The following is a 24,335-nucleotide window of genomic DNA, read 5'->3' on the forward strand; positions in this document are numbered from 1 at the left end:
AAATAAAGCAAGGGCCCCCTGTGCACATTGTGCAATCCCCATCACCTCTTTTTTCCTGGGCCAGCATCGTTAATTTGAGGATAATGTCCACGTGTAAAAGTCCTGCATTTTTCTCCCTCCTTATACAACCCAGAAGGCAATGGGAAAAGGTCTTCAGTATTAATGTATTATTTCACAAGCATCCAATAAAACAACTTGTGAACTTTCTTTTAATTAAAGAACTTTAAAGTTGTTTAATTAACTTTCTTTTAATTAGAGTGGGTGGCTTTTGCCCCATTCCAAAGTGACAAACAGCAGGAAGGCTGAAAGACTGCTGGAGCAGCATCTCTGTTTCCCTTCCAGATGCAATGGGCTCACTGACGACTTGCCAGACACCCCCGGGGCACCAAGGGCGGGTGGTGGGGCAGCCCCCCCTCCCTCCCCCCCCCCCCCCCCCCCCCCAGCCCCACAGATCTGCCCATCACTTACTTATCAGCTGAATTGCGAAACCTGGTGAAGATCGGGAGGTGGACGCCAAGGGTATCCAACTGCAGCTGGCTCAGGCCACAACCCAGGAGGGCACTAAAAGTGATATTGTGTAATTGAGAGCACTCTTTGGTAAATTATTCATAAATCAGCCATGGTTAAAGGAAGGGGAGGACAGAGCCTTAGTTGGCATGCAGCAGCAAAGCTAGATTGGTTTCAACAGATTTAAACATGGAAAATGTTGAACACGTCTTTTAAATATGCAAAGTTCCATTGACATTAAGCAAAGAGGCTACTAAAGACTTTCAGATTCTTGACTCAGAGACTTAAATGTCTCTTTTGCAAGGAGTGTTATGATGATAGACCGTGAAATGCCTTTTGAAGAACTGCATTTTAATGTCTGCCCAAATGTGGTGACACGTCAGACTATAGCCCATCATTTCAGTCATCTGTTCCCAGGTTAATGACCATGGGAGCCAGAACAGCCCCACTTGTAACAGAAGATGTGTCATGATTTAAATTATTACAGTGTGTTCCCAGGCAGCACTTCAAACTACATTTAAATGCGGGGAAAAAAAATCCAAACCCTTAGTGAAATGAAAAATCTATTCATTGTATAATCTTGGAAGACTTTTCTACAAGACTTAAATTAGAAGCCTTAACGAATCTCTCAGAGGCTTTTAGCAACTTACGTGTGTTTATGTTTAATAAAAATGGTGGAGGGTTCCAGCTAAATTAAATTAAACTAGCTCTTAATTCCTATGTTTTGAAAAGGCATCACGTTAATACCGTGCTGACTTTCTTCATGGAAATATGATTCAATTCTTTGGCTCATACATCACTGTTACCAACCCAGCACAAAGGAAAAAAAATCACAGCTGCAGTCTGTGAGCTCCTGGAGACAAATGTCTGAAAGCAATGAAAACAAAAGAAACCTAAAGGGAGAGCTAAACCTTGGTAATCATTGTCTGGAAGGTTTGTGGCTGCCTCTGACTAACCACGTGCTCCTATTTTTGAACATCTGAGTCATCCCCTAGGGTAGTGCACCTCTGTGCAAATAAATAAATAAATATAAACCCACGGAGTAACCGAAAATGTGAGAGGGTGCTGGGGAGTAGGATAGGTTTGGTCAGGGCGGTGAAGAGGAAGAGAACAAACCTCAAGGATGAATACTTTCCAAAACCAAAAAGAATCAAAAATAAAACAGTAAACCAGCCAACAAATGATCTACATCATATTAGCAGAGACCAATTTTACCATCTCTACTCAAGATACTGTATAATAATGGTAATAAAGTGCAGCAGGATTCTCCTGTAAACGGTGAATAAAGGAAATCATGTCACTTACCAAAACAGAAAAGCCCAAAATCTGGCCCACAGTTACTAAGTTTGGCTGTATTGCTGCACAGTAAATTTTAAGAACCGCTCTGACCTACTGAGCCGCACTGGGCAACCCTCCTCTCCCCTTCTCACAAGGCCCCAGACCACAATAGGGTGGTGGAGATTCTCTTTCTTTGTATATAGCAAGGGGGGATAAAAACATTATCCTTCAAAAAGACTATGAAGTCTACTTTTCCCTACCTAGAAATGTAGTATTACGCTACTGCATGAACAAGAAGCAGCTCCAACCTGACTTGCAATCTGCCATCTGCAGAGCTTGCAAAGCAGCGCCTGGTTTCTGTGGTCACCCTTAGCTGGCACTGGCAGCTGCCGTGTTTATAAGCTGGAAACACGGACCCCAAGGGACTGGTTGTCCATCACTGTGCACCTTGCACAGCCACTTACAGCACTTCTGCAGGTAGCTGTAAAATTGTTGCCCGTTTCGTGCGCAGCCGCTTGAGGCTGGCTTTATTTGCATACAGACTTTGCATAGATAAAAGCAGTTATAAGGGATGCAAAGCAGCCGGCAGGCCATAGCTGTGGGACTGGTTGCTCTTCAGAAACAAAACTGGCTGCCGTTGCCCAGATAACTGCTTGCCGAGCCTCACAGGGAAACATACTAGGGAACTAAGCCAGTATTTAAAACACGCAGCGAAAAAATGTTTTTCTTCACTGCATGGCACGAATAGTTGTGCTGATGCAAAGGAGGGGACAGCACAGGTGAAAAGAGCTCCCAATGCAGGGTATTTTCTAAGCCAGCACTGCCACCAAGACAGACATTGCAAACCCATACCCTCAGCCTGATAGCTTTAACTTTTGTCTGCTATTTCTTACCCCAAATGGATCATGGGACCTTCTGACCCACAGAAGAGCCCGGAGGCTACAGCCAGCACGCATGAGACAAATGTCCCTAAAAAGGTCTTGATATTAAAAAGATGTTGAATAGAAGTGCCATTCAAATACCCAATTATTTCTGGCAAGCCAGATGGTGAACCTGCTGGGCAAAAGAACTGCAAAGGAAAAAAAAGAAAAGAGAGAGTCAACAAGCATTAGATGTTCATGTGTTAGATGCATCTGTGGACACGGATTTTAAGTCCAGCCCTCACCTTGCTCTGTTCACAAACAAACTTTCCCAGAATTGACAGATAACGTAGATACACATATAACTTCCAGCTACACACAAAAATTCAAGCTCCCAACAGTGTTGCTGTATGTGTACTGAGAGTAATGAGAGAAGAAAATGACTGACGAGGGCCCCTGCCCCAGCTCCCTGCCATCCCCTCTGATGCCTGAAGCCAACCAGCCTCTTGTCTTTGCACAGGCATTCTGCAGGGGAGGGTGTACGTGTGAACCTGTATGATTTGTCCAGTCAGTTCAGGCTTCAGATAGCTTAAAACTGGTCAGTTATTATACATATAACAGCAAACTCCCTTTTCCTCCTGTTGCTGGATTTTGGGGTAAGTTCAGTAAAACATTCACTTTTTCTCTCACCTATGCTGTTAATTGCCTGTCTACAATTAAATTGAACACAGCAGGACAGTAAATGACAGAAAGGCTCAATGTTTTAGCCTTGCCGCCTTGTAAAAGTACTGATCTGGGCTACAAGCAATACCCACATAGCACAGCTAAAAGATCAATCTAAAACCAACAGTAACTTTTATATGGACTGATGGTCTTTGGCTTAGGCCCCTTCCAAACACTGAGTTTTCACAAGTTACGCCAGCTGCCACTTGTATTTATTTTATAAACACCACATGCTAAGTGTAAATTGCATCGCCACCACCACTGATTTCACCCCAGACACTTTTATACAAGTTATGGGCGGTGGAATCCAGCTTTAGGCTGAATGCCAGGAAAGACCTCTCCAATTGGGTTGTATAATAGAGGGGTTTTTTTAAATAAAATACTGAATTAACCAGTATTTGGAAGAGCAAAAGATTGGTTTATCACAGCGTTATAGGCTTGTTGCGTAGGGGACGTAACACTTACCAGCACTGAGCCTGAAGAGAGAACCACCATGGCCAGCCCAGACCCAAGCGCACACAGCCACGTCATGTGGATGTTCCCATCCTGTCCGGTTGACAAATAGATTACTACATCGGCACCCATAGACCAGGTCCTGCTTTTCAATGAACTTCTGTCCCACAGATTACTGCAGGCAGAAGGTGGACCATAGGGAAAAACCAAAAGAAGCAGTGCAGGCTCCTTAGAAGGACAGGAGTGAGTAACAGTAAGGTGAATGATGACTTTCAGAGTCATGGTTTTTTTTCCAGGACTTCTTGCCCATCTCTAAAAACACTATAAAGGATATGTTGTTACTCATCAAGGCCCTTTTCAGGTCAGAAGCAGAGTTAAAGGACCTTAAGAACATGCACAAGAAAACACTACATGGTGTCTTCAGGAGACATTTTGCTTGGATGGAGGCTTCAAAGTCTTACATCAGTAATTACCTTTATGAATTTGCAGCTATTATAAGTAGACAGAATATATGTAAGCAAGCTATTTCTTGCTTTATTTTAACCAAAAGGACATCTCTCATACTAGGCCTTCTCACATTTAAAAAAACACATTTCAGTCTCACTGGGTTTTCAGTTTGGTTTTTTGTGCTTGGGCTGACCGCAGCCGTGCCGTCTCCAGAACTCCTCAGTTCCCACACACTTTGCCGCCTTCCATAGCACTCAGCTGTGATTCATTGTGTGAGCAGGTCAAACACATCCCTTGCATTTCTGAGGTCACAGCATTACAGCCGGCCACTGCAGCCTTCCTGGCAGCATGTCCCATCAAGGCTTTTTGTAAGCACTTCGTGCAGCGCAGCCAAACGGCAAAGCAAAGTGCACGAAAATGAGTATTGCTCGTCTGCAGCTGAAGGAGATATATAGATGGGAAGGTCTTCCAGGGCAGGAATTACACGTGTGTACTGATGTCAGAGCCTGTGAGAGCTTGCCTCCTGTCCCTCTGTATTAGTTCAATACAATAGGACAAATTTTATAATACAACAGGACCAACAGTGCATGTAACGGTTGTTGTGATGCCCTGGAGTCAAACTGTGGTTTTTTTCTATATATTCTTTATTTATACTTTAGTGTGTATATATACACACATGTGTGTATATGCACACAAATGCATATATACATATATGCATGTGTATTCATCCACTGTTTATATATTTTATAAACTTACGCATAGTTTGTATATAAGAAACACCAGGCAAATTATATTGCAAGAGAATTATATATGCTTTGCTCATGGAAAACCTAAACTTGTTCATTTCTTGGATATTCCCTCTGATATATTCAGCCTCCATCTGTTCCACAGAATAAGTCTTCCCTTGCATTTCTGTGAAGTGATTGAGATCTATCCTTCAGCAGTCAGCAGGATTATTTCATTATCTTGATTTCATAGAAGAGTGGAGGACACATCCATGTCTCCCTTGTACTGGAGAGCCCAGAACTGGACACAGTACTCCAGATGTGGCCCCACCAGTGCTGAACAGAAGGGAAGGATCAACTCCCTTGACCTGCTGGTGTATTGGGTTTGCGTGGCACGATTTTGGTAGTGGGGGGGTGACAGGGGTGGCTTCTGGGAGAAGCTGCTAGAAGCTTCCCCTGTGTCTGACAGAACCAATGCCAGCTGGCTCCAAGACAGACCCACCGATGGCCAAGGCCGAGCCCATCAGTGATGGTGGTAGCACCTCTGAGATAACAGATTTAAAAAGGGGGGAAAAAAGCTGCTGCAGCACAGCAACTGCAGCCAGAGAGAGGAGTGAGAACATGTGAGAGAAACAACCCTGCAGACACCCAGGTCAGTGAAGAAGGAGGGGCAGGAGGTGTTCCAGGCACTAGAGCCGAGATTCCCCTGCAGCTCATGGGGAAGACCATGGTGAGATCGTAGGCTGTCCCTCCCCCTGCAGCCCAGGGAGGTCCACGGTGGAGCAGATATCCACCTGCAGCCCATGGAGGACCCTACGTTGGAGCAGGGGGATGCCCGAAGAAGGCTGTGACCCTGTGGGAAGCCCAAACTGGAGCAGGCTCCTGGCAGGACCTGCAGACCCGTGGAGAAAGGAGCCCACACTGGAGCAGGTTTTCTGGCAGGACTTGTGACCACACGGGGGACCCACGCTGGAGCAGTCTGTGCCTGAAGGACCGCACCCTGTGGAAGGGACCCACGTTGGAGCAGTTCGTGAAGGACTGCAGCCCATGGGAAGGACCCAAGTTGGAGAAGTTCATGGAGAACTGTCTCCCATGAGAAGGACCCCACACTGGAGCAGGGAACGAGTAAGGAGTCCTCCCCCTGAGGAGGAAGGAGCAGCAGAGACAACATGTGATGAACTGACCCCAACCCCCATTCCGCATCCCCATGCTGCTGGCAGGGAGGAGGTAGAGAAAATCAGGAGTGGAGTTGGGCCCGGGAAGAAGGGAGGGGTGGGCGGAAGAGCGTTGTAAGATTTGGGTTTATTTCTCATTACCCTACTCTGGTTTGATTGGCAATAAATTGAGTTAATTTTCCCCAAGTTGAGTCTGTTCTGCCCGTGAGGGTAACTGGTGAGTGATCTCTCCCTGTCCTTATCTCAACCCACGAGCCTTTTGTTATATTTTCTCTCCCCTGTTCAGTTGGGGAGAGAGACTGATAGAGCAGCTGCATGGTGCTTAGTTGCTGGTTGGGGTTAAACCACAACAGCTGGCAACAGTCCTCCTAATGCAGCCCAGTAGGCTGTTGGCTGAATGGCACCACAGTCATCTAGTCTATCAAGCACTACTTCCTTCCAGTCTTTTGTCTCCCAGTTTGCTGAGGGTGCACTCTGTCCCATCATCCAGTCATTAGCAAAGATATCCAACAGTGTTTGGCCCCAGTATTGGCCCCGAGGGTACACCCATGGTGACCAACCTGCAGCTAGACTTTGTGCCACTGATCATAATGCTTTGAGCCCAGCAGTTCTGCCAGTTAAATCCATCTCACTGTCCACTAATCTAACCCATACACCATCAGTTTGTCTATGAGGATGTCATGGGAGACAGCAATGAAAGCCTTTCTAAAGTCAGGATAAACAACATCCACCGCTCCAGTCATCTCATTGTAGAAGGTTGTTACCCACTGTAAATCCCTGCTGACTACACCCAATCACCTTCTTGTCCTTCATACGGTTAGAAATGGTTTCCAGGATTATTGGTTCTATCACCTTCCCAGGGTCAAGATGAGGTTGACTAGCCTGTAGTTCCCTGGATCCTTCTTCTTGTCCTTCTTGAAAATAGGAGTGACACTGGCTTCCTCCAGTCCTCAGGAACCTCTCCTCAATTGCCTTGAACTTTCAAAGATAATTGAGAGTGGCCTCACAATGACATCAGCCAGCTCCCTCAGAGAAGGCATTGAGTACCTTGGCCTTTTCCAAGTCCTTTGTCACCAGGTCCCCTACCCAAGTTCAACAACAAGCCCATGTTTTTCCTAGTCTTCCTTTTGCTGCTGATATACCTGTAGACACCTCCTTCCTTTCTTGTTGCCTCATCAGATTCAACTCCAGGTTCACTTTGGCTTTCCTAACCCCATCCCTGCACACTCAGACAGTGTCTCTGTATTCCTCCTGGGTCATCTGTCCTTGCTTCCACCTCTTGTATGCTTCCTTTTTATGTTTGAGTTTTGTGAGGAGCTTCCTGCCACCTTTCGCTTGATTTTCTGTTCATTGGAATGGACTGTTCTTCACCATGGGGGAGACAAACCTGAAAACCAACCAGCCCTCTTGGACTTCTATTCTCTCCAGGATGGTCTCCTTTGGAATTCTTCCAAGAAGATCTCTGAACAGACCAAAGTGCTCTCCTGAAGTCCAGAATTGTGACCCTGCTTTTTGCTTTTTCCCTCTCATCTCAGGATCCTGCACACCACCATCTCATGGTCACTGCTGCCCCCAACCTTTACATCCCTGACCAGTCTTTCCTTGTCTATAAGTATGAGGTCCAGCAGAGCAGGTCCCCTCATTGGCTTCTCGATCATCTATCAGGAAGTTGTTATCAACACACTCCAGAAACCTCATGGATTGCTTGTGCCCTGCTATGTTGTCCTTCCAGCAGATACTGGGCTGGTTGGCTAAAGACCCCCATGAGGATCTGGGCCAGTGACCATGAGACTTCTTCCAATTGTCTGAAGACAGCTTTGCCTAATTCTTCATGAGCTGGTGCTCTATAGCAGACACCCACAACAACATCACACATGTTGCTGTGCCCTCTAACCCTGATCCACAAGCTCTCAGCTGACTCTCCTCTGTCCCAAGGCAGAGCTTCATCCATTCCCCCTGCATTCTCACAAAAAAGAGCAACTGCCCCTCCTAACCATCCCAGTCTGTCCTTCCTAAAGAGCCTGTACCCAGCCAATGCAGCACTCCAGCAGTATCAGCTATCCCACCGTACCTGTGCAGACAAGGAGCTCATCTGCCACGCTCCAGCCTGAGAGAGAGGCCGCAGGCACTGCCCGCAGCCCCAAACCTGCAGAGCTGCACCCTCCCTCAGGAGCTAGCTCTGGGTTGTGGCCTCTACCGAGTCAGGGTAATTTCTCCCCTGGGTGCTGGGGACCATCTCCGGCAGCTCCTTGCCACCATTGCTGAGCACAAAAGCACTGTCAGCCCAGACCCTGGCCCCCTTCTGCACAAATTGCTGCATCTGCTGGCTGCACGCCACGCTTGATGGTTATACAGGCTCCCCCCAGCACCGGCTGACAGGATGCCTGGCCCTCCCTGGTCAGGATTCAGCTGGTACAAAAGCTCAAAGCCTCTTTCTCACAAGAAGCTCTTCAGTATTCATACTATCTACCACAGATATCACAAACCAGGTGAAAATTTTACCACCTGCTTCTCTCTACAGGTGAGAAAAACAAGCAGTCAGGGTCAGCGATGCCATAACATTTTGTGCTGGTTTTGGCTGGGATAGAGTTAATTTTCTTCACAGTAGCCACTATGGGGCTATGTTTTGGATTTGTGCTGGAAACAGTGTTGATAACACAGGGATGTTTTCCTTCCTGCTGAGCAGTGCTGACACAGGGTCAAGGCCTTTTCTGCTTCTCACCCCACCCCACCAGCGAGGAGGCTGGGGGGGCACAAGGGGTTGGGAGGGGACGCAGCTGGGACAGCTGACCCCAACTGACTGAAGGCGTATTCCAGACCATAGGACGTCATGCTCAGCATATAAAGCTGGGGGAAGAAGAAGGAAGGGGGGGCATTCGGAGTGATGGCGTTTGTCTTCCCAAGTCACCGTTAGGCGTGACGGAGCCCTGCTTTCCTGGAGATGGCTGAACACCTGCCTGCCCATGGGAAGTGGTGAATGAATTCCATGCTTTGCTTTGCTTGTGTGCGCAGCTTTTGCTTTACTATTAAACTGTCTTTATCTCAACCCACGAGCTTTGTCGCTTTGACCCTTCCAATTCTCTCCCCCATCTCACTGAGGGGGGAGTGAGTGAGCGGCTGTGTGGGGCTTAGTTGCTGGCTGGGGTTAAACTGTGACAATCTTTTTTGGCACCCGATGTGGGGCTCAAAGGGCTTGAGATAATGACAGATTTTATTGGAAAGTGTTAGATCAAATTTATAGCTGTTATGGCTTTTTAGCTATTAAATGGCAGGCTCCAGTGCTTGCCATGGGGCTTGCTTGTCTTACTGTATATTAGAGTCTGGTGCTCATAAGTGGCTGCTTTTTGCTTTCACCGCTTGCTGTACTGCTGCACCACTTATTGTCTTACTCTGCCGTGCCTGGGAACATTTTGATAACAGCAATGGCGATGCGCCTGGGCTGGCAGACGGCCAGGGCATTGCTGCCGTTTCTGTGCTGCTGTACTGGACAGGCTGGAACTCCAGTGTGAACTCGAGTGGAAGGGACTGTGACCTGTGGATGAGTCCATGTGGGAGCAGGTACATCTCGAAGCATCTGTGGCCATGGTTATGTCTGTGCTAGCAGGTGTGCCTCAGAAGGGATTGTGGCCCATGGATAAGTCCATGCTAGAGAATGTACACCTCGAAGCATCTGTGGCTGTGGATAAGTCCATGCTGCGGTAGGTACCCCGTGAAGCATCAGTGGCTGTGCATGAGGTCATGCTGGAGCACCTCAAAGCATGTGGCCATGGATAAGCCCACAACACATTTACATTGATTTTAACCATTCAGTGATTTTTACCACCACCATTCCAATTATTACAGGGGTGATGATACCCATCAAGGACAAATTAATCATTCCACAATAATCTATTACAGCATTAGCAAAAGACAGCTGCCCCAGACATAGAAAGAAATAACATATCTGATACCAGGTCCACATTCACTAAGTACCTTAAGAGAAACCTAATCCCTTCTCTTGGGCATCAACAATACCTAAAGCAGCACATGCCCCTTATGTACAAGGAGGAAGAGGAAGGCCACAATATTTTAAAGACTGCCTTCATTAATCTTATGACAAGAACTCCATCAGATATTATACTGTACTACAGGCTAAGTTGTAGCACAGGACACCAAAGCATGCCTACATAAAACACCGCAGGCTCATGTCCACGCCCACCTAGACAGGCAGCACCTGTAGTCAGTTAAAACTTTACAATGTGGGTTTTCTAACAAACAAACACAGAAGAGGTCACTCTGACTTTCTCTTGCTCACCTGCAGGTAATTTTCCACCAGGTCCCATTTCAATTTGATGAGAGAGTCAATTATCTGATGAATCAAAAATGCGAGCATCCCAACTGCTGTTCCGATTAGCCCCATCAGCAGCCAGCGATCCCACTCTTTTCTAGAAATAGGAAAACACAGTTACATCTCAGCCTATAGCACAAGACTAATTACCACGCTTCCTCTCACAAACATGCATTTTTAGAGCATTTTGATTATTAACCATGACTGCACGAATAAGAGGGTGGTTTTGCCACTATCTCTTTAAAAAGTGTACATTCAACAAAACTCTACCTTCAGGTGAAAGCCATTTCCATTTGGGTAAGGAACATGGTTGGATTTTTTAGTTTTGCTTTTGGTTTTTTAATACATAAGTAGCAGTGCAATATGCTTTCAGATGCTGATTGTTTGATGCCATCTCAAAATCCAGTTACATGACTCAGTAACAAACATTCAGTAGAGCACTCAGAACTCATTTCAAAGTAATTCCTGTTTTCTTCTGCTGCAACTAATGCACTGAGCACCTATCATACAAATGTGCAAACCTTTACCTCTAATTTCTGTCTTTCCTAAACTTATACTTACAATAATAATTGTACACCAATAATAATTTCTGATTTATTTCTAGTATCACCTCGGACTAGAGCACCCCTACGGAGATTCAAACACTACGTTTCCTGCAGATTACACTAAGAGGCAGTGAATTTCAAGAAAAGTCTCAGTAAGAGAACATTCCCCCACACCTATGCAAAGTCTCTTCCTTTTAAGCTGTATACATTGAGTAGTTAATTTTTTTGCATATTTAATAATTTGTCAAGAGCAAAGGCATAAGCACTTTCAAAAAATGCTTTTAATCAAAGTTGCTTGCCGCTTAGCCCCCCTCTACATGCTAATAAAATATTTTCCTATATACAGAAACAATAAATAATGTTTTCTTTATTCCTTCTGCTATCAGGCATGTCCCTGGATTGTCTAAATTACCCATAGCTTAGAGGCAATTTAACAGTATTTAAGGTAAGTTTACCTGTATGTTTTCTCTTGTAGCCACTTTTTATAAACTTCACTGTGCGAAGGCAAATAATCCAAACTCTCATGGGCTATCAGGTGTTCTCTCTCCTCCTCCTTGCAGTGATAATATGCTAAGCTGCTTCTGATGATGCTACATTGCCTCCTAAAATCCTGAGAATTAATCAAATCAGGCCCATGATCTTCTGCCATTAACATCTCCTCTTCACCATTTTCCATGTGTGTCCTATGGGAAAAAAGTGATGACATTACAGCCGCCTCCAAGAATCTTTGGGATGTTTATAAGAACGATGTGAGCCCAAGAGCAGTCTTCTTGAGACTGAAAGAGAGGAGTGGAAAACCATGCGAGGACGGATGGCACAGAGTTTGGCTAGTTTGTGTTTGGCCTTGGTTTGCTGTGGGTATGCATAGAACCCGCACAGTCAAAGCAACGAAAACTCGTCCGAGCTGGAGCTCTCTGGTGAGGAAGTCACTCCAAGAACACGCTGACCACTGTACAAGATTATCACACCGGCTCCTTGCTGACTGTTCAGAGGACAGGGATGTTTAAACCATAGAGGCTTTGTCTGTTTAAAGATATTATCGCTTGCTGTGCTTTAGGCTGTCCAAAGATCTTGATCCACTAATCTAATCACACAATTTAATTAAATAAAACAAAATCTAGGTTGCAGTGACATTAGTTAAACCCTGAATTCTTAGTATTATATAGGCACCCTAAAAAAGCTTATTCTCTAATACAGTTTCCTTTGAATTTACATGTCAAATTTCTTTTTAGGTGGATAAAAACCATTTGCTAGACTACCAAACTCACTACAGCTTGGACACTTTACCCAAGGTAGTTTGCAAGTTGGCAGTTCAAAGTACCAGGAGACTTGATGCATGTCAAATATTTACTGTAAAGAAAAATTGGTAACATGCTGTGTGTTTGTCACCTTCAAGGCATGTTTTTGCTTACTGGAGACAGAGTAGAGAAAAATTCCTGCTGCTCTCCACTTTGTGGCACATGGACCAATTTGGAAAGGTCTCATTTCAAATAATGAAGAAACATAAATAGTTCTTGGTTATCAGTTAGTGAGTACTAAATGGCAAGAGAGCAAAAAAGATCTTTATACAAGCCACATGCAAATTATCTGAAACCAAGCCTTTTGGACCTATGGTTTTGGCAATACTGGAAGTTTCCTTGTGGCCCATTACTCGCACTTCTCAAATGTAACAAAACACATCGTCAAGGCAATACTGTCCGGGGCAGGGGGCACCTCCAGATCAGGGTATAGCAATGGCCAAAGTCCAATTTCTTATACCACGACTGTGGTTTTTTGCTAGTTCAATCAGGTATTTCATTCTACAAATTCCAAAAGTAGTATGCAAATTCCAGACCTGGCAACTCTCCATCAGAGAAAAAAGAGAAAGAGTTAAAGAGGAGAAGAAAAGTGGTCTAGGTGGAAACCAAAGACTAGAAAATAATTGTTGCTGGAATCTGTGTGAATGGCTACGAGCAACAGTAAATGCATTAAAAAAGGTAATGTTACTTGCCTTACAGATGTAAGGAAATAAATTTATCTTTGCCACCACTACACCCATAGAGAAGTTATCTGACAACAAACACATGATGTGCGATCAATTAAATCACGCCAGTCAAAGGTGAATTGAGGAATAGCCAGGTTCTGATTCTGATTTTGAACTGGTCTTACCTAAAAAGCGGTAAGTGCTTTATTAAACACAGTAGCTCAGACCTTAGTTTTGGGTTTAAGCACAAAAATGTCTTGATATTAGACTGCTAATTTGTGCTTGTACAAAAGTTGGGTTTAACTAGTCCAAGTTTAAAATGGAGCAAAGGAAAGCAGAGCTCAGATAAGAAAAGCAGGCACCTGAGCAGAGTTTAGGACCCTGCTGCTGCTTTGTTCAGGGATGCCCAGTCTGGCTACTGCAAGGTCTCCCTTTAGCCCATTTCTTTATTTCTGGAACATGGGAATTTGTATGATGTCATTTTCTAGTTGTGTTAGATCAAACTGGCATATATGAATAGATCTGGGTATTACAGAGATTGCAGCATAAACGGAGTTACAAAATCCACTGAACAATACAGAAAGGGGGGGGGGAAACCTGAAACTAAAGCTACCTTTCTAGGGGAAAGGGATGAGGCTAAGTCACACTGCTCACAGACAACACAGTTACACCTCATTCCATGTCACGACGATTTGTTATGTAAACAGGACAGCTGTTTTTCCTCAAACAGGAATACCATCACCAGCCATAAGAGCACATTGAGCGTTTGTCTTGGCTGTCCCTAGTTGCCAGAAGAGCAAAGCTGACAACTCCTCTTCCATCAGACACGAATCCAACCCAGTCTCTGCAGCAGTGGCTCAGCTGTACTGCAAATTCTCAGAGGCACCCACTCATGTACTCAAATTTTAAAAAACAATACAGAACGAGTTTTCAAACTTTAACCCATAATTATTTTTTTGCACAGACTCCTCTATAGTTAACTTAAGCCCACCAGTATGCTTACTCATCTGAAATATATTTCATGAACCTCTGAGAAGCAGTGCACAGCCAGGTTCCAAAAGCTAGAAGGCAAAAAGCAGAGATATTTCAGACTGTAGGGGGGCACAGCTGCATCCCAGAGATTCAGGCACTGAGAGAACACTACAGAGGACAGACAAGGCCTCGCAAAACACGCACACACACATTCACAGTGCATTCATTATTCTACAACAAAACTAGAAGAGGTATTCCTCCTTAACATAGAAAAACAGTCATTTTCAGAATACTTGGATGAAGAAGGCAAATGCAGATTGGGGTGGTAAAAGCATTCTGTACCAGAAATTCCTGTGCTAGAAATACATACTGCTAAATTGCCCCATCAGAATTTGACCCCAAACCTATGCATTTTGGCTGTCATTGTTAAATATGCTCCCCCATACACATTCCAATGCCAAACATGAGTTTTAATCTTTCTTCTGCGAAGTATTTTGGAGGCTGTATTATCAGTCCTGTAAAGCGTGCATAAGGATTGCCTGCTTTCTGCAATAAGTTTTCATCTCCAAACATCACACAAGGATCTCTCTGCTTATCCAAGAGCTTCCATAGCTCAGTTTTAGCCACGGACAAAGGCAAGAATAGGCAATGATGAAAGAAAACTTTCTCAGTACTGGAAGATTCCCACCCAGGAGAGCAGAGAACCCAGGCTGTGACCAGTTTCCAAGCTTTCCACTCATTTCTGGCTTTGATACCTGCTCCTGCAAGGCTTGCTACTTTACTTACACGTGTTCTTAACGTCACAGGGATCACAGCCTAACTGGGAACTGCTGCTTTGGAGACAAGGAGGGAAAGGAGGAGTCTGTATTCTGTGCTTATCACCACAGAAAGCTAGTAGCTACAGACTTGTTTGAGTAAATGCTTTAAAGATTCAAGTTATAAATCGAACTTCACTTAGTTGGGAGAGAGTTATAAAACATCAATGAAGGGAAAAAGCATGCTTTCAAGCTGCCAAGACCCTGTTTGCGAGCCACGGAGCTCCTTGTTCCACTCCCAAGCAGCTTCCATGCAGACCACGGGACTCCTCACACAAGGGCGAGGGCAGAGTAAGGAGGCTGGGCAGACACCAGCACAGCTCTCTCCTCTTTGGTAAGCATAAGCAGGCTGAGCTAGGCTGCCTCCAGTTAGGACCTGGAAAGTAGCTCCCTTGAAATTAGAAAGATCAGCAAAGGATCGGACCACTGCTACTTGGTGATCTGGATTAGAGGTGAGGTGCAGTGAACAGAAGAAATGCAGCTACCACATGATTAGCACTAGCTGGCCAGTCCAACACGAAGTGTTGAGCTACCCCATCTAACTCCCCTCCCAAATAACTGGGGAGAAGGAACAACACAATTTTATTTGACTAAATGTTCTGTAAGTGTGAGAGTATGTGCATGCATGCACATACATGCGTTCTTTATACTTTAGAAGACCAGGGTGGAATAAACCCGACCAATACTGTGAAAATGCAAAATGAGTATTCCTAAATTACAAGCCGCAACAAATAAGAACTACCCACCAAACAGCATTAGCAATTCAGCTTGTATTTCATACCAAAACATTTTGCCACTTGTCTTTAAATAGTACAGACATAAATCAGATTCCAGCTATTACACATAAAAGCACCTACAACAGAACTCTAATTCTTGCTATGGTTGTACTAAACCACTCCTACCTCGGCAAAATTACCGGTCACCCATATATCTAGATGGCTATATAACATAATTTCAGCTGTGTAGTAGCAGGCATGTAAGAATCAAGCAAATATTTAGTTGGCGCCCCAGTTTTATGTAGACAAATAACAGCGTATTTTTTGAATGGTGTCAGGAGTTGTATATACTTATATTAATTCCTTCCCTCTCCACTGCCCCCTTGTCTTCAGCTACAGGCTCGTTAGTGCAGTGTATGTGATTTGTGCATCTGTCAAGTAAAGCAGTGCACCATTTTTGTTGGCTTCTGTTTTAATACTAATTATCATACAGATATTATAGTCATAAAATCACAAAAATACAGTAAAGCATTAGAGATTGAGAGTCAACGTTGTTACACTGAATGAATAACACAATTCCAAACATATCTGAAGGCAGAAGCAAAGAGTATTTGAAATGCCAGAAATAGTTACTACTCTAAGGAACACGAGCAGTTCAGATTTTTTTTTTTTTTTAACAGATTGAAAGCAGGGCGGTAGAATGAAGAGCTTCCGAAGCAGTACTCTATTCACAGCATCCCACTCTGAAGATCAAAACCACCATACTACTAACTGAGGTGACACTCAAAGATTTTAAATAATGACTGTTTAATGTGCAATCTGAATGACAGCTCAAGGAAGCAAATAATTATCGTTATGATTGAATAGTGATATAAAAATCACTGCTAACTAGAAACATCATGGCTATAAAATTTCATTTCACATATTTCAGTACTTCAAAATTACAGCATTTAAGAAATGGAAGCATAGTAGTAACAGCATCAGAATTTTGCTATAAATGCAATGACTCGTACATTTGATGCTGACTGTAAGGACATAGATGTTTGAAACATTTTCTGATAAGGCTGTAACAAATCTAATATATTGTTACAGGTTAGCAGTACCATACGAGATCATAAACGTAATCTGCGAATCTTCATACATTAAAAAAATGTACATACGTCAGGAAATGGCTTCAGAAAACACAAACCAAGATGACTATGTCTGTCTCCACGAATCCTGACACTGTGATGTTGTGGCAAGGAGTTTAGAGATTTCTCAGAAGCGGACGGTCCCATAGTTCAAAGCGTGACACACCACCCAGAGAGGGGAAATAATGCTCTCTCCTGAAACTGCTGCAGTCCAGCAAACAACAAACAGTGGAAGAAACTGTCGGCCAGAAAACGTGGGGGGTGAGGGTTGCTGGTAATTCACCTGATACCACACCAAAAGCAAAGAGCTTTTAGCGTAGACTTTTCTCATTGATAGTATTGACTCTATTAACTACACACATACATTTAAACTTAAAACTGCTGATCACCAATCACTTAGATTAACCTGGGAACTAAAGAGCCAGCCTCCAGCATCACACACTTCCGTGCTTTTCATTTACACAGCTCCTCAAGGTGGCAAATTTTGCATATCAAAACCTAAAAGAAATGGGGGTCTCATCTCAACTTGCTGTACTTCACCACAGTGTTTAACAATTTTAAATGCAGGAATATTCTATCTCAAAAAAAGTGAAAGAGATTAAAGTCCTGTCAGGCTGAATTTAAGGAGTTCCAATTGCTAGTTCATCTCCCAAAGTCATTCCGAGAGGCTCAACCCTTTCTTCCGTATTAACCCAATTTTCATGACACTGGAAAGACCTGCTACAAATACCCTCTTCCACATCTTCAGGATAACTTCACAGCTCTAACATTTGAGCTGCTCTCATCCTAATTGTAACAGCTTTTATTCCTGTGACAATTGGAAAAAAAATAGCCAATTTTTCACGGTCTATTCTCAAGTCAAGTCAGTAACAGTTGTGTTTACCAGGTTTCTTCTTTTCTTTATAATTTTTAATCAGAAATTGCAAAGGGATATCAAACCCTTTCCCCCCTTCCCTTTCTCATTCCTGCATGCTTAAAAAGATAATAGTAATATAATAGCAATATAGTAGTAGGAGTGATAATAATTCAAAATGAAAACAGCCAATGCATTAAATCAGCATACCTACACATCTGTAATAATAACCAGGGAGCAGAGTGGGAACAAGCAAAAAGCAGCTGATGAAAACCTTCTTTCCTTCCTTGTTTATGTCTGCATAGCCATTCCTTTAGTATTTTTGAGTTAACAACATACAGTATATTTTTTTAAAACCCAAGCTGCATAGTTTATACATTATAAAACCATGTTTACATTTTATCCATACTGCATATATTAAAAGCAGAAGGTTGGGATGCTTCCTTTAAGAAATGGTGAAGAGTCGTAAGTTTGTATAGAAAACATGCATTATATCAAGAGATCCCAAGCACCGGTTATTTGTACATTACCTCAACATCATCCATTAAGTTATCCATTTATATAGTTTGGTACTAGTATAAATAATAAAAAGGCTTTTTGTATTTCTCACTATTTTAAAATGGTAAAGACTGAAAAACTTCATGGAACTGTTTGAATATGGGAATGCTACTTGAGAGTTGGTATATGGCACGTATTTTATAGAATGCAATTCACTGTACATTCATTTAAAACTGTTTATCAATTGAGCTGAAGGTATACATCCATTTAGTTAAAAAAAAGTTACAAACCACATTAACACTAAGGTAATGTAGAAAGCTGGTATTTTAACCACTGAATTGAGTACTCATTCCTGTGAAAGCTGAGATCAGCTAGTGAAGTGTTTTCTTTTGTATTTTTTTAAAGCAGCCTCAGTAAGTTATTTTCATACTTCCAGCATTACAGGCAATACATCCTTCATATGGTTTTAGCCCATGATCCGCTGGGTCTGCAACAGAAAAGGTGTAACACACTGTTTCAGGGAATAACACAACCACCAGAACAGATGATTTCTTTCAGAAAACTCTCTCCCACAACTGTTTCCTCATGTAAAGTTAACACAAGATGCATTAGTTTTAAAGCTTTTTTTTTTTTTTTTTTTTTTTTTTTTAAATTAGTATTAAAGAAAGACCACAGGCATTTATCATGTTCCTCCAATACCTCCCGACCTCAGAAATCTTCCTAGGCTTCATGAAAGAGTTCTGAACACATTATTGAGGAAAATTTCTGAGAAACATATTTTTTCCCACTGCTTCACTTCTATCTGGAATTTTACTTCCATAAAAGAAAGAAGACCAACAGCAGTCTTTTTTTGTTACAGTAACACATAGTTAGACTTGCTTAATATCAGTTTATTTCTCCTTCTCTAGCAGTTGAGACTAGCCACACCTGGGGCAATCTGGCTGAGTTTTCAAAAACTAGAGGTCAGAATAAAACCAAGTAGTAGTCAGACACCCTGCCTCTGTCATAGGATGATTACCAGGTGGCCTGCTAAATGAGCCTTCTGCATCAAAAAAATATTATAAGAGAAGTGTAATAAATATTTTTAGGCCCTGAATTATTGTCCCAAAAGCTACTAAATAAGAAATACATTTCCACAAACTCACCATATAAGTAACCATGTAAAACACAAATACTTGTCCAAATTACACAGTTTATTATTATCATCATAGTTGATCAACTGTCATAGGATGCACTAAAATTTTCCTTTAGGTATCCCCTATACAATAACAAACATTTAGGAGGAATGTGCATTATGCATTTATTTCATAATAGTTGAGGGATTCATTCCTGACTCTGTCTCGCTGGGTGTCAAGTATTCTCAATTTGCTTTCAGGAAGATAAGTGCAATCAAGGCAGTTGGTAGGTGCACACCTTGCAACATTTCATGTACTTTATTATCAATGAGTAAGGCACATTATTTGTAACGTGGATATTTCCGTAGGCTTCCTCATTATATCTTAAGGTTTACGAAGCATAAATTATACCATCTTTGGGGTTTTTTCTTTGCTTTATAGTAAACTTATCCCTCCCTCGAACAACCAAAATACAAGAACCTTGGCAATGCTTCAGAGCACAACGCTAGTTTAAATCACAGTTGATGACCACCAACGTGATACAAATTTTCAAATGCAATTTGAAAAAAAACATTATATTTAGAACTTTTGCACTTTGCCCCTCATACAACTGGCTTAAAATGGTGCTTTACTTTGCAAGATGTACAAATACAGTTTTGAGAAGAAAAAAATACACACTTGCTAACAATAGCAAATTCAAATCTTGCCAAAAGAACATAATACAATTTAAACACTTACAAGAGGAAAATTAAAATTTTGGCATATAAGTAGGTTACCTAAGAGAAACTGCAAGAACATGAGAAAACATATTACTAAGTGAACACTGATCAGACAGGGATACCTGTAAGACAACGTAACCCTTCTAGAGAAAAGTAAGCAGCAGTGCTTCAAAATCTTCTTCAGGTAATAAGAGTTTCGAGGAGGCTCTTGGCTTTATGCAGTAGTCAAAGACATTTTAAAATTTTGTAATTAATTACACTTAGACTTGTTCCAGTGTGAGCAAAATGGAAAAACAACAGTTAAAATCACTGCAGGAATATTTTTACAGTCATCCTTTACATTACATACCCTGGTGTCAGAGATCACGTCAACTCCCTCCTCCACTTTTTTTTTCTTCTGCAAAATGTTATCTGGTTACAACTGGATATGCAGATTTTCACAGATACAAATGGTTAAGACTACAGACAAGGAGGGGTAACTGTTGCAGGATCAACTTGCATCACATACAAACAAGCAAACAACCAGCCTTTTTTCATGCTCCATGAATAAGTCAGTCTCTTAAATTAGGTTACCAAATATGTAATAGTCTATGAGTATTTCTCATTCTCTCAATAGTTTATGTTGAAATTTTCCCCAAAATTCACATCTCAGAACTGTACAGTTCCATTATTTTAATTGATTAAATATAGATTAGCAGTATTAGTGTAAGAAAAAAAGATTTAATGGCATCAAAATAATTCAAATCAAGTAAGAAAATGTTGCAATGCACTTCAGCCAAACCATCACAAACGATATGTTATATAAATACAGACACGAGGTAGCTGGCAGCTACAAATCCACCAATTCTGGAAGTGTCCAATTTGTCTAAAAAGCATAAACTGACAAATACTAATTAAACCTTTCCATTAAAAAAAAAAAGAACACCTAGTTTATTGCTTTAAAACGTTCATTCTTTACATCAGAAATAGGCAAAGGCATATCCAAGAAAGTTACCTGGCTGTTGATGGCTTTTGTTTATATTCACTTTTTCAAAAGAACCACTAAATAAAATTTTGAATGCAAATAGCTGACTTGCTCCCAATGTTACATGCTCTCACCAAAATAAACAAAGGCTTGCATTTTCCAAGATGGGGTTGGGGAAAGAAGGTATAATTTCCAAAAGGATAGCATTAACTACTTTCTTATGAGAAATCAGTAACAGAACTAAAACCAGAGCTCCCACCAGACAGAATACATTGAAAAAAACAGACCAACAATTGCAGGAGAGGCAGAAAGCATTCTAGCTACGAAGACAGTGGTGTCATGGCATATGATACACAGAACGCAGATGGAAATATGATGATCTGTAACACAGGTGTAATTTTTATTAAAGCTTCCTGAAGCTTCTTTTTTGTGTGTTTCAGAAAAGGCAAAAGTGGAACAGACAACAAAAAAAGGCAAGAAACATAAAAGAGGAAAAGATGCAAGAAAGCAAGAATCAAGGCAGCAACTGCAAAAGCAACACAAAGGACTGAGAAGTAGGACAGACTTCAGCAATGTGGTCTGAAAACTGCTCAGAGGTCAAGTAAGCAAAGTGGAAGTTATGCTCATTTCTCAAAAGAATCTGGAGGGGAGGTGATGGAGAGGTGGGTAGGCAAGGTTTTTTGTTTTTATTTTGGGGTTGGTATTTTATAGATATAGATATAGATATATATACAGTGCAAGAGACTTCTTGTCTAAAGAAGTGGTACTACAGATGACAGAACTTACTCCCCTGCCACAAATGGAATACCTTGACCTCTCAAGTAAACTAAGCATACAAAAGTGGTAAGAATAAAAGGTGCATGTAAAACCAGCAGCAGTATTATGTTTGGCTTTCCACTACTTCTGCAAGTTACTGTACATATATTACATCACTATTATAGAAATGGCACAGCCTCAGACACTTTCCACATTTTATTTACATTTTAAGACTAACTTTAATCTCAATCACATATCCATACATTTCCTTTGTTTCACTAAAACTTAAATGCATGGTTTATTAGAACAAAGACTGTAAACAAATATTTGCCATGTCCGATACATGTAACACACAGGAGCTGCTTAACAGAAATTAATCCCCCCATTTTATAAATACAGGTATCAAAACAATCCTGAACATACTTTGTGACACTACTAGTAGTCGGCACCCACACCCTTGCAAAATTAAACAAGATGAGCAACGGTATTCACTGTACCTGCTACTTTAAAACAAATTTAACTGCAGCTCTTTTACTAAGCAAGATGGATAAAGCATGCCATTTATATTTTGCCTTCTCAAGAGATTATTTTCAGAAACATATATTATTCCACAGCAATCTGACACTTTCTGTCATGCTTTCATCTTGTAAAACCTGAATTCCAATTTTAGGCTATTTCAGGCTTATGCTTAAATGACAGTGCCTCGATAAGAGAAAAAAAAATAATTGTGCTGCCTTTTTCTCCCATAGTGCCTGAAAACATATTGGGCATACATATATTATATATATTCTTACAAATGTCCAGGTCATGTATACCAGCTGAAATTCTTTTAATGTGTGGGTGTTTGCATTGTGAGATTTAATCAAGACATTAACATGAGTAGAAGGTTGTTGTTTTAAGACAGGAGTTTGAGAATCAGCTAAAATTAATTGTTGTAAGTTTGTCCCTCTGGAGGTTGTGGAAGCTTCATATTTTCTTTGGACATCATTAGACGTCTTAGCTCTTGAAGTACAACTTTAATGCTATAAGAATTTTGCCATTTTGCTAACACTGGTATGCTCCGTGCATCCACCTGGAAATAGAAGAGAGAGTTATAAGTTATGATGAAATACAAAATCTCTACGTAGATAACTGCTATTGACCTAATTATTCTAAGAAAGGGTCTAAGCATTCCCTGACACTTTCTCTGTGGCATAAAGTCCCTGTGTTCATAAAATATTTTAAGGAAAACAATCATATACTTACACAGATACAGATTCTGCAATAAGATCCATGCAGGTGGACCCTTCCATCTGTGCTGATACTAGTATTAGTGAGAAGGAAAAGGGGGTGGGGGAGGAGGAGATCAGCGAACCATTCACTGCAAAACTGGAGCCGTATCTTGTAAAATTTATTAATTTGTTTCAAATTACCCCCCAAAAAGAAAAAAATAATCATCTTCATTATGCCAATACGTACACTTGGGTTTTCCTCAGTTCTTTAAAAGAACCTGCCACACAAGAGTCCGTAGAATAACTTTCTAAAGGAAAATTTCCCTTGCTACAAGTATTGTTAGTGATTTATTTCACATCGATATTACATGATGCTTCTGATACATAAAGAGTCACTACGTACACTAAGAAATGGCTTGAAATATTGAAATAACTGATTCATAATGTTTGGACATTTCTTAGTTCTTTGCATCCTTCTTACAGTAAGTCATCTTATGGAGCCGTGAATATTACTGTACATCACTTACCAATTTGAATATGAACTGAAAGGAAAGGACATGGGACTTCTCCTATGCGTTTATAAAACCTGTGGGACAATTTACACAATTATATTATAACAGGGAGGTTTCCATAGGAAAGTCAGCAATTGAAAGTCAGCTTGGGAATTGTTTTGGCAGCAGGTAAGTCCTGGCCACCCAGCCCCTGCAAGGAGGAACTTCAGAAGACAGAGGGGCGTACAGATGTGCAACTGCAAAGCAGGCCCATGGGCAGGAATAGGGCTATTGCATGCTACTGAATTCCATTGGCAGAGTAGCACAGGCAGCCCACATGGCTATAGAAGTGCTGGAAACCACTGCTTTATGATTTAGGCAGCATAAAACATCAAGAAGTTTCTTATCCCATCTTAATTTGGGCAAACTGAAAGAAAAAACAACACTGGAATCAGAAATAAGAACGTTAAGACAGATGTTTTATTTCTAGATTGTTTGAAGTGAGGCTGTCTATTTTCAGAACACCAGATGAGACTAAACCTTTTTGCAGGAGGAAACTGAGGCCAAGATTTAACAACATGCTGGCTTGGGCAGCAATACTAACCCAAAAAACTTCTGCTCCCCCTCACAAGGCCCTGTTCCTTTAACAGTACTACTGCCTATCAGCTCAGGTGAACCATGAAATGTATGTGGAGCTACTTTCCAACTTGAATTGACAGAACCCATCCAGTTTAAAAAAACACCCTGGAAGGAAGTCCCTAAGCAGGATCCTTCATCCAATTCACAGTTCAGCACTATAAGCATTTCTCTTCACACAAATAATGTTCTGCTCTGAGTCAGGAACCCCTTTAAGTCAGCAGAGCTGCCAAAGACAGCATATCATCAAACTACAGTATAAAAGACGGTCAGATTACTTATTATTGCAAACATTAATAAATTAGGAAGAAAAAGGGCATCAAAAGGAAAGGTCCATTATGCAGCAAGATCATGCCAGTTTAAAATACGCGTGAGTGTATGATCTAATCCAGAAAGGTTTTGAAAGTAACACTGGTCAGACCATCACTGTAATTCCTGGACTACTACTACTTCTTT

The 24,335-nt window shown here is 41.7% G+C and overlaps 2 protein-coding genes and 1 long non-coding RNA gene across 7 annotated transcripts in view; 1 reads left to right on the forward strand and 2 right to left on the reverse strand.

Annotated features, from left to right (window-relative positions):
* Positions 1 to 11,784, reverse strand: part of LOC115340737 (chloride channel protein C-like) — a 134,192-nt gene extending 122,408 nt beyond the window's left edge. For 3 of the 4 annotated variants that reach the window (XM_030012720.2, XM_030012719.2, XM_030012722.2), the window contains exons 1-5: positions 11,496 to 11,784; positions 10,463 to 10,592; positions 3,834 to 3,914; positions 2,679 to 2,854; positions 469 to 561 (exon numbers count right to left, since the gene is read on the reverse strand). In XM_030012720.2, coding sequence (XP_029868580.1) covers positions 469 to 561; positions 2,679 to 2,854; positions 3,834 to 3,914; positions 10,463 to 10,592; positions 11,496 to 11,746 — 731 coding nt within the window. In that variant the 5' untranslated portion in view covers positions 11,747 to 11,784. The remainder of the gene's footprint in view (positions 1 to 468; positions 562 to 2,678; positions 2,855 to 3,833; positions 3,915 to 10,462; positions 10,593 to 11,495) is intronic. The other variant, XM_030012721.2, reaches the window with a different exon arrangement.
* Positions 9,559 to 12,173, forward strand: LOC115340739. Its single transcript, XR_003923153.2, has 4 exons — positions 9,559 to 9,866; positions 11,100 to 11,192; positions 11,427 to 11,485; positions 11,601 to 12,173. It is a non-coding gene; the product is annotated as an uncharacterized LOC115340739 (long non-coding RNA).
* Positions 12,174 to 21,744: 9,571 nt separating this feature from the next.
* Positions 21,745 to 24,335, reverse strand: part of UBE2V2 (ubiquitin conjugating enzyme E2 V2) — a 29,422-nt gene continuing 26,831 nt past the window's right edge. The window contains exons 4-5 of one of the 2 annotated variants that reach the window (XM_030011554.1): positions 22,787 to 22,844; positions 22,378 to 22,613 (exon numbers count right to left, since the gene is read on the reverse strand). In XM_030011554.1, the coding sequence (XP_029867414.1) occupies positions 22,564 to 22,613; positions 22,787 to 22,844 (108 nt within the window). In that variant the 3' untranslated portion in view covers positions 22,378 to 22,563. Of the gene's footprint in view, positions 22,614 to 22,786; positions 22,845 to 24,335 lie in introns of both variants that reach the window. The other variant, XM_030011553.2, reaches the window with a different exon arrangement.

This window comes from Aquila chrysaetos, chromosome 4, assembly GCF_900496995.4.
Source record: "Aquila chrysaetos chrysaetos chromosome 4, bAquChr1.4, whole genome shotgun sequence".
Lineage (NCBI taxonomy): Eukaryota > Metazoa > Chordata > Aves > Accipitriformes > Accipitridae > Aquila > Aquila chrysaetos.